Below are 14649 nucleotides of genomic sequence, written 5' to 3' on the forward strand. Positions count from 1 at the left end.
CATGGAACATTGTCCGTATATGCTGAAAGTTTAATTGCTACCATGTGCTTTTCTGTGTTAAGGATATGCAAACACAATATCTATTATTTATCAATATTAAATAAATTTTGAGATGTTATTATTCTGCAATTTTGGGAGTGAGATAAAAGGTTACATTAGATTTGTTTTCTTTAAAGAAAATGATTCATAGCAACATTCAAAACACGTAGGGGAAAGAAATCCCCAAATCCCTTTGGAAAATTCCCTTAGAAGGATAATCAGTCAGAGAAAAGTTGCCTCCAGGAGGAGAATAGTAGAAAATGGTGAGGGTTGCTCCTCCAAACACAGTCTGGTTCTCTCCCATGCCTGTTGATCATAGGCCACTAGTGGGAGAGAAACTGTAGTAGCTGCCTAGTTAAAACATTCCAGCCAAAGAGACGCATGGTTGGTGCGTAGCCTCCCAAGTGCCAGGGCTCGTGATGTCTCTGATCGTGTTTTCGGGATTCTTGCAGGGGAAGGGCAGCAGCTCCAACTTGTGGTCCACATAGGCACCAATGACATAGGTAGGAAAAGGATGGGGATTTGAGGCAGAAATTCAGGGAGCTATGGTGGAAGCTAAGACCTAGGACAAACAGAGTTGTTATCTTTGGTTGGTTACCCGTGCCACGTGCTAGCAAGGGGACGAAGAGGGAGAGAGAGGAGTTGAACACTTGGCTACAGAAATGGTACAAGAGGGAGGGTTTTGGATTCCTGAATAATTAGGCCTCATTCTGGAGTAGGCGGGACCTCTACAAACAGGATGGGTCTCCACCTGAACCAGAGGGGTACCATTATCGTGGGGGGGGGACATTTGCTAATGCTCTTCGGGTGGGTTTAAACTAACTCAGCAGGGGGATGGGAACCTAAATTGTAGTTCAAGTATAGAGAAGGTTGAGAGTAGGGAAGTCTGAAATAAAGTTTCAGGGTCACAGGAGGGCATCAGCAAGCAAGAAGGTGGTTTGAAGTGTATCTATTTCAATGCCAGGAGATTCCGGAATAAGGTGGGTGAACTTGCAGTATGGCTCGGTACCTGGGACTTCGATATTGCGGCCATTTCAGAGATATGGATCGAGCAGGGTCAGGAATGGTTGCTGCAGGTTCTGGGAATTTGATGTTCCAGTGAGAACAGAGGATATGGTGAGAGAGGTGGGGATGTGGCATTGTTAGTCAATAACAGTATTATGGCTGCAGAAAGGATGTTTGAGGACTCGCCAACTGAGGTAGTATGGGCTGAGATTAGAAACAGGAAAGGAGAGGTCACCCTGTTGGGAGTTTTCTATAGGCCTCTGAATAGTTCCAGAGATGTAGAGGAAGGGATGGCAAAGATGATTCTCGATAGGAGTGAGAGAGACAGGGTAGTTTTTAATGGAGATTTCAACTTCCCAAATATTGACTGGGAATACTAGAGTTCAAGTACTTTAGATTGGTCAGTTTTTGTTCAATGTGTGCAGGAGGGTTTCTTGACACAGGATGTAGACAGGCCAATTTAGAGCAAGGCTACATTAGATTTGGTACTGGGTAATGAACCCAGCCAGATATTAGATTTGGAGATAGGTGAGCACTATGGTGATAGTGACCACAATTCAAAGAACTCCACCAAAAACTAAAACACTTAAGATTCATGCCACTTGATTCACTCCAACCAAGAATTCTCAAACACTAAAGACACCTGGATAGAAGAGGACGAAATAATGATCTCCTTTGACGTTACAGCCCTTTTCACATCAATTAACATAGATCTGGCCAAAGAAACACTGGCATCACTGCCAGGACCACAAACACCAGACAGCACCAACTTCATCAGCCAAGGCAACATCCTCATGCTAGTGGACCTGTGCCTCACCACCCATTTCACATTCAATAACAACACCTACAAACAAGTCAACGGAACACCCATGGGATCACCAATATCAGGGCTCATTGCAAAAGCAGTAATGCAGGACTTGAACTAGCTGAACTCCCATCTATCCAACCCAAACTTTAGGTCCGCTACATAGATGACACCTTTGTCATCACAAAAATGGAACAAATTAGAGGAAACATACAACACCATCAGTAACATCCTGACTGGCATCAAATTCACAAAAGAGGAGGAGAACGACAACAGAGTCCCATTCCTAGATATTGCACATATTGTTAACAGAAAGCTTCAAACCAACGTCTACAGAAAAACAACACACACAGATTAAATTCATAACTTCAGAAGCAATCATCCCAACACCCACAAACAGAGCTGCATCAAGACATTATTTCAATGAGCTACATCACACTGACACACCGAAGAACTACAAAAAGCAGAAGAAAAATATCTATACAACGCTTTCAAGAAAAACAGGTACCCAATAAACACAATCCGCCGATTCCTTAGAAACAAATCAAAACAAGCAGACACAACGCAACCAAAAACTTTAGCCATACTACGTTACAGCAAGACATATCAGAAATGACTTTCAGACTACTCAGACCCCTTGGAATCATGGTGGCCCACAAACCTACCAACACACTTAAACAGCGACTCATGAACCTAAAGGATCCATTAGATACTACCAGTAAAACTAACGTCATTTACAAGATACCATGCAAGAACTGTAAAAAAACACTACATCGGACAAACTAGCAGGAAAAGTGTCCCCAAAATACATGAACACCAACTGGCCACCAAAAGACATGACCCACTCTCATTAGTTTCTATACATACAGACAAGGAAGGACACCACTTTGACTGGGACAACACACACATCCCAGGACAGGTAAAACAAAGACAAGCATGAGAATTCTTAGAGGTCTGGCATTCTAACCAGAACACTATCAATAAACACATTGATTTGAACCTTAACTACCTACTCTTGAAAAAAGGAACCAGAACTGACATCACCCACCTTAGGAAACCAAGACCTATAAATCGAGAGGTGGGACTTCACCGGAGACTCTCACTGATGATGTTACTTAGTCGTGGTGATGAAATGTTTGAAAATAAACCTTCAAGCTCAGCAAGCTAACTTACATACTTATCATCAACCTAAGCTACAAAGCTGCTCAAAGATTGCTGATCACAATTCAGTTATGCTTACTTTAGCGATGGAAAGGGATAGGTATACACTACAGCTGGGAGAAAGGCAATTACGATTCGATTAGAGCAGATTTAGGATGCATAGGATGGGGAAGGAAACTTTAGGGCATGGGCACAATAGAAATGTGGAGTTTATTCAAGGAACAGCTACTACGTGTCCTTGATATGTATGTAACTGTCAGGTAAGGAGGAAGTTGTCGTGCGTAGGAGCCATGGTTTACTAAGGAAGGCGAATCTCTTGTCAAGAGGAAGAAGAAGTCTCATGTTAGGATAAGATGTGAAGGCTCAGTTAGGGTGATTGAAAGTTATAAAGTAGCCAGGAAAGATCTAAAGAGAGAGCTAAGACTAGCGAGGAGGGGACATGAAACATTGTTGGCAGATAGGATCAGGGAAACTCTAAAGCTTTCTATAGGTATATAAGGGATAAAAGAATGACTAGAGTAAGATTAGGGTCAATTAAGGACAGTAATGGGAAGTTGTGCGTGGAGTCAGAGGAGATATGGGAAGTGCTAAATGAATACTTTTTGTCAGTATTCACACTGGAAAAAGACAACGTTATCGAGCAGTAGCAGAGAAACAGGCTACTAAACTAGATGGGATTGAGGTTCACAAGGAGGGGAGGTTAAAATTCTGCAAAGTGTGAAAATAGATAAATCCTTTGGGTTATGGGATTTATCCTAGGATTCTCTGGGAAGCCAGGGAGGAGATTGCTGAGCCTTTGGCTTTGATGTTTGTCATTGTCGACAGGAATAATACCGGAAGACTGGAGGATAGCAAATGCTGTTCCTTTGTTCAAGAAGGAAAGTAGAGACAATCCTGGAAATTACAGACCAGTAAGCCATACTCCAGCTGTGAGTAAAGTGTTGGAAAAGGTCATAAAAGATAGGATTTATAATCATCTCGATAGGAATAAGTTGATTAGGGATAGTCAACATGGTTTTATGAGGGTTAGGTTGTGCTTCACAAACCTTATTGAGTTCTTTGAGAAAATGACCAACCAGGTGGATGAGGATAAAGCTGTTGATGTGGTGTATATGGATTTCAGTAAGGTGTTTGATAAGGTTCCCCATGGTAGGCTCCTGCACAAAATACACAGGCATGGGATTGAAGGTGATTTAGCGGTTTGGATCAGAAATTGGCTAGCTGAAAGAAGACAGAGGGTGGTGGTTGATGGGAAACGTTCAGTTACTAGTGGTGTACCACAAGGATCTGATGTGGGTCCACTGCTGTTTGTCAGTTTTACAAGTGATCTGGATGAGGGTGTAGAAAGATGGGTCAGTAAATTTGCGGAAGACACTGCGGTTGCTATGGTTGTGGATAGTGCCAAAGGATGTTATCGGTTACAGAGGGACATAGATAAGCTGCAGAGATGAACTGAGAAGTGGACAATGGAATTTAATGCAGAAAAGTGTGAGGTGATTCACTTTGGAAGAAGTAACAGGAATGCAGAGTACTGGCGAATGGTAAGTGCAGATGAGCAGAGAGATCTCGGTGTCCATGTACATAGATCCCTCAAAGTTGCCACTCAGATTGATAGGGCTGTTAAGAAGGCATACGGTGTGTTAGCTTTTTATTAGTAAAGTGATTGAGTTTCGGAACCATGAGGTTATGCTGCAGCTGTACAAAACTCTGGTGCAGCCGCACTTGGAGTATTGCATGCAGTTGGGATGGGGAAGCCTTGGAAAAGGTTCAGAGGAGATTTACTGGGATGTTGCCTGGTATGGAAGGAAGGTCTTATGAGGAAAGGTTGAGGGAATTGAGGCTGTTTTTGTTAGAGAGAAGGTTGAGAACCTAGTGTAGGTTAGATGGGCTTCAGATTGGTTTCACAGGGTGACACAACATCGAGGGCCGAAGGGCCTGTACTGCGCTGAAATGTTCTGTGTTCTATGTTCTATGAGTAATGAGTTGTGGGATATTGTATTGGGAGGAACACTGAAGGGAAAAAATAAATTAAGATTAAGATGCCTTTCCAAAGAAAGGAATGAGAGCCAAATTGGGGGCTGTAACTGGTTGCTCTGGAATATGAGAGGTGGGGATTGGAGTGTGGGTGGTGTTGCAGGGTTAACAGGGAGACAGTTGGTGGAAAATGAATAACAAGCATTTAGTATTCTTATATTCTGAATTATTAAGATATTGTACAAATTGAGTACATTTTGCAACATGATTGAACAAGTAAAGTATCAGGGATCATTACTTCATACCTGACAGATACCACCATTTTGACAACTTGTGGAACAGTCTGAGGTACCTGAAACAGAAGGCAAAAAAAAATTGTACTATCATCTGGGATCATACAAGTGGATTCTTTTGACTGACATTTGAAGCCACAGAATTTAAGAGATCTGTGCTTCTGTAAAGCATAACACTAGAGTATCATGGTGAAATTTACTCTGCAGATTTGATTTCTAGTTGGCTTTAAAATGTTGTTAATACTGTTCTGAGAGTAGAAGATTATTTGATAGCTTTCAATAAGGCTAGAAAGTAGAAATCAAAACAAAGTCTTGTATGGAGGAAAATCTGAACATGATTATTGATTATTTAGAATCAAAATAAGGGAAACCTGAAGTTAAGGTGTTAGTGCTAGAATTATCTATGGTACAGTTAGATTTAAAAAAAAAATTAATTAGAGGAAGAAAAGAAAGAGAAAATAACATATTTAAGCAGCAAGAAAATGAAAAGTGCAAGAAATCAGGAGGGAAAGGAAAGTAAAAGAGAGCAATGGAAGGGGAAACAGAATTCAAAAAGCCTGAACTCCAATCAGACAGAAAGATTAGACAGCATAATCTGGCCAGTGAAACACTTAACATAAAGAAGAAAAATATGTAACTTGAAGCATGAATCTAATTTTAATTAAGGGTTGGATTTAACTGAAAAATCTATTGTGGGTGTTAAAGGGTAGAGAACCTGTGGAATTTACTGCCACAGGTGGCTGTGGAGGTCAATTCACTGAATATATTCAAAAAAGAGATGAGTGTCGATCCCTGCTCCTAGTTTTTATGTTTCTAAATTAATTGAGGATGAAGTTACAAAATATTTTACTTTATTTGCAAAGCTTGCTGGACTGACAAATTGGTCAAAAGAAAACAGCAGTCAGCTATCTGTTCTAAGAAACGTTTGGATGTGATGGGAAAACAACATGGAACCTTAATGCATAAAAATGAGAATTGGTTATCATCTAACTTTGTCAGAAGGAATGCCTGAGACCTGATGGAATGAGGGTACAGATGACAGATATATTAATTATGACTTAACTAAGCGTGGCTTGGTTGAATAAATATGGGAAGCTAGTATTCAGTGCGATGTGTGTTTAATGAAATATAGTTAATTGAAATAAAGTTCTCGCTAAAAATATGCACTGGGACTCAGTATAAATTCAGTTTCTTCTAGTATATGACACGGACCTAACGCAACTAAGTGTTTTGACAGGTGCAGAAGTGACTGCATACATGGGTTTGTCAGAAGAACAATCTGGAGATGAAGTTCTTAAAGAAGCAATATTCAATGTTGGTCCCTGAAACTTAGGCAATTGAAATCTAGAACTACAAGAAATGGACATTGGTAGAATTTTCAAGGGTAGAGGTGATCGCCTAGTGGGGTTGTTGCTGGTCTCGTTAAACCAGAGAGTCAGGTGATGTCCTGTGAATCTAGGTTTGAATCTCACTATGGCAAATGGTGGAACTTGAATTCAATAAAATATCTGTCATTTCAGAACAGAAATGCGGAGACATTTCTTCAGCCAGAGAGTGGTGGGCCTGTGGAATTCATTGCCACGGAGTGCAGTGGAAGCCGGGACGCTAAATGTCTTCAAGGCCGAGATTGATAGATTCTTGTTGTCTAGAGGAATTAAGGGCTACGGGGAGAACGCTGGTAAGTGGAGCTGAAATGCGCATCAGCCATGATTGAATAGCGGAGTTGACTCGATGGGCCGAATGGCCTTACTTCCACTCCTATGTCTTATGGTCTTATCTGAAACAAAGAGTTTCATGATGATCCATGTAATCAATGTCAAATGCCATCCGGTTCACCAATGTACTTTCGGGAAGGTAAATGCTATCCTTACCTGGTTTGGCTGAGTTGTGACTCCAAACACACAGCAATGTGGTTTCCTCTTAAATGCCCTCTCAAATGACCCATCAAACCACTAGAAAGTCTTAAAACAATGAAACCAGGCAGACCAACTGGCATTAATAAAGGCACTGGAAGAGGCAATGGCAACTCAGTTCTGTCAAATCTGCAAACATCTCCTTACCAATATCCAAGGGCTAGTGCCAAAATTGGGAGAGTTGTCTCACACACTACTCAAGCAACAGCCTGACATAATTATGTTCATATAATCATACTTTACACACAATGTCCCAGACACCACTGGCAAGTCTGTAGAGGTGGTGGCACAGTGAGCGGTATACAGTTGGGAGGGAGTTGCTCTGTGAGTCCTCAATATTGACTTCAGACCCCATGAGGTCTCATGGCACCAGGCCAAACATTGATAAGGAAAATCCTGCTGATTCACATGTACGGCACTCGAACCCCACATACACACACACCCCACATCCTTCCACACTTCCACTAATGAATTGGTGCTCCTTCATGTTGAACACTATTTTAAAAAGCACTGAGGGTCGCAAAGATGCAAAATGAATTTTGGGTGGAGAATTTCAATGTTCACTGTCACCTTGCAAAGGCATTTCCACTTCCATCTAGAAAGCCAAGAGTTCCGTGCACATGGGAACACCACCACTTGCAAGTTCCCCTCCAAGCCAATCACCATCCTGATTTGGAAGTATATCGTTGCACCTTCAGTGTCACTGGTTTTAAATTCTGGAATTCCCTCTTAATGGCATTGTGGTCTACCTACAGCACATGATTGTAATGGTTCAGGAAGGCAGCTCACCAATACCTTCTTAAGGGCAACCAGGAACAGGCAATAAATATTGGCCACATCCCATGAACACATGATGGAAATGATGTGGGACCAATAGTTCTGATCACTGAAGTTAGAGAACTTTAAAAACTAAAGAGAAGTCTATCGTTATTGAAGAATTCAGAAATTGCATTCTTGAAAACTTAAATGTATTTTAATGAGCATCAAGCATCAAAGTTTAAAGAAGCACTATGGGGCGGCATGGTGGCTCAGTGGTTAGCACTGCTGCCTCACTGTGCCAGGGACCCAGGTTCAATTCCACCCTCAGGTGACTGTCTGTGTGGAGTTTGCACATTCTCCCCATGTCTGTGTGGGTTTCCTCCGTGTACTCCAGTTTCCTCCCACAATCAAAAGATGTGCAGGTCAGGTGAATTGCCTGTGCTAAATTGCCCAGGGTGTTAGGTGCATTAGTCAGAGGGCAATGGGTCTGGGTGGGTTACTCTTTGGAGGGTCGGTATGGATTTGTTGGGCCGAAGGGCCTGTTTCCACACTGTAGGAAATCTAATCTAATCATATCTCACAAAGACAGTTACATCTGAGGAGATGGTCATATGGAATTAGGGGTATAAAATGTGTACAATGTAGAGATACTAGTTTTAGAGAACATGTAGAAGGAAACCGACATAATAAAGTATTATCTATAACCAGATATTGTTAGAAATAAATGAAGATGTTTTGATTGTATTCAGACTGGAACAAAAGCCATTTGCTGGAAGTTAAATGGGAGACCAATTACTATAGTCAGAAGATCCAAAGCATCCTCAGAGAAGGGGACATCAGGAAAAGAAATGGGGATCAAAACTGTATGGTAATACAAAAGAGAACATATTTTCTTACTAAAAAGGGAGAGATAACCAAGGAAAGTCAAGAAAATCCTTCTTTGAATATTGTATTGATAAAGAGAGTCATCCAGTGGAGGCAGAATATTTTATCTCAAAATGGGGGGATATTTCCTTATACTTAGAAAGATATCGAGACACACTGCAGCAAGTGCTAATGATTCTAGAACATAGAACATAGAACATAGAACATAGAACAGTACAGCACAGAACAGGCCCTTCAGCCCACGATGTTGTGCTGACCACTGATCCTCATGTATGCCCCCTCAAATATCTGTGACCATATGCATGTCCAGCAGTCTCTTAAATGTCCCCAATGACCTTGCTTCCACAACTGCTGCTGGCAACGCATTCCATGCTCTCACAACTCTCTGTGTAACGAACCCGCCTCTGACATCCCCTCTATACTTTCCGCCAACCAGCTTAAAACTATGACCCCTCGTGTTAGTCATTTCTGCCCTGGGAAATAGTCTCTGGCTATCGACTCTATCTATGCCTCTCATTATCTGTATACCTCAATTAGGTCCCCTCTCCTCCTCCTTTTCTCCAATGAAAAAAGTCCGAGCTCAGTCAACCTCTCCTCATAAGATAAGCCCTCCAGTCCAGGCAGCATCCTGATAAATCTTTTCTGAACCCTCTCCAAAGCATCCACATCTTTCCTATAATAGGGCGACCAGAAATGGACGAAGTATTCCAAGTGCAGTCTAACCAAAGTTTTATAGAGCTGCAACAAGATCTCATGACTCTTAAACTCAAACCCCCTGTTAATGAAAGCCAAAACACCATATGCTTTCTTAACAACCCTGTCCACTTGGGTGGCCATTTTAAGGGATCCATATACCTGCACACCAAGATCCCTCTGTTCCTCCACACTGCCAAGAATCCTATCCTTACTCCTGTACTCAGCTTTCAAACTCGACCTTCCAAAATGCATCACCTCACATTTATCCAGGTTGAACTCCATCTGCCACCTCTCAGCCCATCTCTGCATCTGTCAATGTCCCACTGCAGCCTACAACAGCTCTCTATACTGTCAACGACACCTCCAACCTTTGTGTCATCTGCAAACTTGCTGACCCATCCTTCAATCCCCTCATCCAAGTCATTAATAAAAATTACAAACAGTAGAGGCCCAAGAACAGAGCCCTGTGGAACACCACTCACCACTGACTTCCAGGCAGAATATTTTCCTTCCACTACCACTCGCTGTCTTCTGTTGGGCAGCCAATTCCCTATCCAGACAGCTAAGTTCCCCTGAATCCAATTCCTCCTGACCTTCTGAATGAGCCTACCATGGGGAACCTTATCAAATGCCTTGCTGAAGTCCATATAAACCACATCCACAGCTCAACCCTCATCAACTTTTCTAGTCACATCCTCAAAGAACTCGATAAGGTTTGTGAGGCATGACCTGCCCCTCACAAAGCTGCGTTGACTGCATTTAATCAAGCCATGCTCTCCCAGATGGTCATAAATCCTATCCCTCAGAATCCTTTCTAACACCTTGCAGATGACAGACGTGAGACTTACTGGTCTGTAATTGCCGGGGATTTCCCCATTTCCTTTCTTGAAGAGAGGAATTACATTTGCCTCTCTCCAGTCCTCAGGTACGACTCCAGTGGAGAGCGCGGATACAAAGATCTTCGCAAGTGGCGAAGCAATTGGATTTCTTGTTTCCCAAAGCAGCCGAGGACAAATCTGGTCCAGGCCTGGCGACTTGTCAATCTTAATGTTTGACAAAATTTTCAGCACATCAGCTACTTCTATCTCTATCCATTCCAGCATGCACACCTGCTCTTCAAAGGTTTCATTCACTACAAAGTTTGTTTCTTTCGTAAAGATGGAGGTAGGGGAGGTAGGCTTCCCCTACCTCCTCAGACTCCACACACAAATTCCCTATGCTATCCCTGATCGGCCCTACTCTTTCTTTGACCATTCTCTTATTCCTCACATAAGTGTAAAATGCTTTTGTGTTCTCCCTAATCCGTTCTGCCAAGCCTTTCTCGTGCCCCCTCCTGGCTCTCCTCAGACCATTTTTGAGCTCCTTCCTTGCCTGTCTGTAATCCTCTAGAGCTGAGCTTGACCCTAGCTTCCTCCACGTTATGTAAGCTACCTTTTTCCTTTTGACGAGAAGCTCCACCACTCTCATCATCCAAGGTTCCTTTATCTTACCACTTCTTGCCTGTCGCAGAGGGACATATTTATTCATCACTTGCAACAACTGTTCCTTAAACAGTCTCCACATGTCTACAGTGCCTTTACCATGGAACAATTGCTCCCAATGCATGCTTCCTAACTCATGTCTAATCGCATCATAGTTTCCTCTTCCTCAATTAAATATCCTCCCATTTTGCCTAATCCTCTCCTTCTCCATAGCTATGTAGAATGTGAGGCAGTTGTGGTCACTATCACCAAAATGCTCTCCCACCACAAGATCTGATACCTGCCCCGGCTCATTTCCGAGCACCAAGTCTAGAATGGCCTCTCCCCTCGTCGGCCTGTCAAAGTACTGAGTTAGAAAACCCTCCTGAACACACCTTACAAAAACAGCTCCATTCAAATCTTCTGCTCGAAGGAGGTTCCAATCAATATCAGGAAAGTTAAAGTCACCCATTACAACAATCCTACTACGTCCACATTTTTCCAAAATCTGCCGACCTATGCTTTCTTCCATCTCCCTGCTGCTACTGGGGGGGCTTGTTGTAAACCCCTAAAGTGGTAACTGCTCCCTTGCTGTTTCTAATTTCCACCCATAATGACTTGGTAGGCAGATCTTCCTCGACAATGGAAGCTTCTGTAGCTGTGATACCCTCTCTGATTAGTAGTGCTACACCCCCTCCTCTTTTTCCCCTCTCCCTATTCTTTTTAAATGCTCTAAACCCTGGAACATCCAGCAACCATTCCTGCCCCTGAGAAACCCATGTCTCTGTTATGGCCACAACATCACAGCACCAGGTACTGATCCATGCTCTAAGCTCATCACTTTTATTCCGGATATTCCTTGCGTTAAAGCAAATACACTTTAACTGATCCCTGGTTCCTTCCCAGGAAAATCCTTCCGACTAGCTTGTCTACCTTTTGCTATTGCCTGATCTGCATCAACTCTCACCTCCGGTATACAGCTCAGGTTCCCATCCCCCTGCCATACTAGTTCTATTTGTTTTCCAGAGGAGTGAAGGAGAAAATATTAATTGGAGATATTGTAGAGGTCACAAACTACCCCCCATTATGAGATTTGGACCAAAGACAGACTTAGCAAATAGAGATGTTGTAGTTGGACAAGTGAAACACATCCATATAGAAGGACTGATTATATATTGGAAAATTAATTGGCAGATTCAAGAATGTCTCACCAAGGAAAATGGAACAACAGCCGAAATAAAAGAAACTGAAGTACTATAGGAGAAGCATCCAGGATTATACCCTTACTGTATTGTGACAAAATCTCAGACCCATAGAATCAGAAAGGAAGTAGATGAGTCTGTGGGGAAAGGAGACATAGAAATTTAGTTATCATACAGAATATTTCAAACTAGAATAAAAGGGATGTGGGTAAAGAAAATTAGGTTGATGGAAGAATGGAATGGGGGTAGTACTGACATGAACAATGAAATGGCTGGCAGACAGGAAAAAACATGAGTAGGAATAAACAAGTCTTTTTCTGGGTGGCAGCCAGTGATCGTTGGGTATTGAAAGGTTCAATACTGGGATCCCAGTTATTTAACATTAATGATCATTGATTACGAAACGAATTGTAATATCTCCAAGTTCACAAGCAACATGAAACTGGGTGGGAGGATAAACTGTGAGAAAGATACAGAGATAATTCAGTGTGATTTGGAGAAGTTGAGTGAGTGAGCAAATGTACGGTGCATGTAGTATATTGTGAATAAATGTGAGGTTATCCACTTTGGGAGCATAAGCAGGAAGGCAATTATTATCTGAACGGGAACAGATTGGGAAAGTGCAACAAGACCAGGGTGACTTTGTCCACCAGTCATCCAAAGTAAGCATGCAGGTGCAGCTGGTAGTGAAGAAGGCAAATGTTATGCAGGACTTCAGAATGAGATATTCAAGTTCACAAGCATGTATGTGTTGCTACAATTGTACAGGACATTGGTGAGACCACCTGTGTGCAGTTTTGGTCTTCATATCTGAGAAAGGATATTCTGGCAATGGAGGGAGTGCAACTAAATTCATTTTAACCACCCTGTTCATATACCATATCAAATCAAAAAGAAACTCAGTGATGTAAATTATATAGTGAGTACTCCTGACAAGATGAAATATCAAAGATTGTATCATGTTAATTTATCAAAGAGATATTATGACAGGGAGGATAGTCATGAGAAAAGTATATTTAAGGTACGAGTTAGAATTAGAATTAGATTTTAAAATCTAATTCTAATTCAAGTGAAAACTGTAAGTCACCATTTTTTGGCACCATCTTAAATACAAAAACCAGAATTAAAACAAAACAAAAGCAGAAATAAAAGAAACAGAGCCAAGAAGAAAGGGAAACATCCAGATCTTAAAGTCTTATTTCCATCAAGAGAGCGACCTTTTCTGAAGCCCAAGTCATTCAGGCCCAGCCATGGCCTGGAGCCTTGTCCAGTTTGCAACATGCTTCTTTGTTGACGTCCTTGTCCTGACTTTGCTGGTTCTGGCACTGCTGGTGGTGGCTCCCGGAACTCGGGCCTCAATTGTAGGACCTTTGCTGCCACTCCCACCCGAAAATATCAGAGTAATTGGAGAATTAATCAGAAATCGAAAATTTTAAACTTGATCCTCCAGCAATGAGATTGGATCTTATGGAGGTGTTAAGAGATTAGATGGCAAGATACTTTATTATACAGAAAACTATCTAAGTGCCTTACAAAGGCTATTTTAGATGCATAAACAATATGTGTTTAAAGTCCAAGAAAGAAAATCTTTGACTGTTCATTATGTCCATGTAGTGTGTGTGTTACCTATAGATTCAATTTAGAGAAATTAACTCAAGATTAAGTTCATGGTAGACAATTACTGGAACTCATCTATTGTGACAGTGCCAAAAACCAGAAGGATTGCAAAGACTCTGCAAGAAATCAATGCAATAAGAGAACTTGTATTCCAAGAATGAAATACTGCTCAAAGAATTGAACAAAGAACAAAGAAGAACAAAGAAAATTTACAGCCTAGGAACAGGCCCTTCAGCCCTCCAAGCCTGAGCCGATCCAAATGTACTGTCTAAACCTGTCGGTCAATTCCTAAGCATCTGTATCCCTCTGCTCCCCACCTACTCATGCATCTGTCCAGACGCATCTTAAAAGAATCTACCGTGCCTGCCTCTACCACCTCTACTGGCAATGCGTTCCAAATGCCCACCATCCTCTGTGTGAAGTAATTACTGTGTGTATCCCCCTTAAATTTTCCACCTCTCATCTTGAAAGCGTGACCTCTCGTTATTGAATCCTTGACCCTGGGAAAAAGCTTGTCTCTATCCACCCTGTCTACACCCTTCATTATTTTGTAAACATCAATCGGATTCCTCTTAATTTCCTTTTTTCTAATAAAATAAACCTAACCTACTCAACCTTACTTCATAGCTAGCACCTTCCAAACCAGGCAACATCTCGTAAACCTTCTCTGCACCCTCTCCAAAGCATCCACATCCTTTTGGTAATGTGGCAACCAGAACTGTACACCGTATTCCAAATGCGGCCGAACCAATGTCTTGTACAATTTTAACATGACTTGCCAGCTCTTATACTCAATACCCCGTCCAATGAAGGCAAGCATACTATATGCCTTCTTGACCA

The 14649-nt window shown here is 41.9% G+C and overlaps 1 protein-coding gene across 1 annotated transcript in view; it reads right to left on the minus strand.

The window, feature by feature from the left end:
• Positions 1-14649, minus strand: part of LOC122544785 (protein jagged-1) — a gene marked incomplete at its 3' end in the record, with an annotated part of 80810 nt that overhangs the window by 1435 nt on the left and 64726 nt on the right. The window contains exon 8 of the mRNA XM_043684117.2: positions 5290-5336. Coding sequence (XP_043540052.2) covers positions 5290-5336 — 47 coding nt within the window. The remainder of the gene's footprint in view (positions 1-5289; positions 5337-14649) is intronic.

Source organism: Chiloscyllium plagiosum, unplaced genomic scaffold (genome assembly GCF_037043375.1).
Source record: "Chiloscyllium plagiosum isolate Xiang-an unplaced genomic scaffold, Cpla_swu_hap1 HiC_scaffold_47, whole genome shotgun sequence".
Classification (NCBI taxonomy): domain Eukaryota; kingdom Metazoa; phylum Chordata; class Chondrichthyes; order Orectolobiformes; family Hemiscylliidae; genus Chiloscyllium; species Chiloscyllium plagiosum.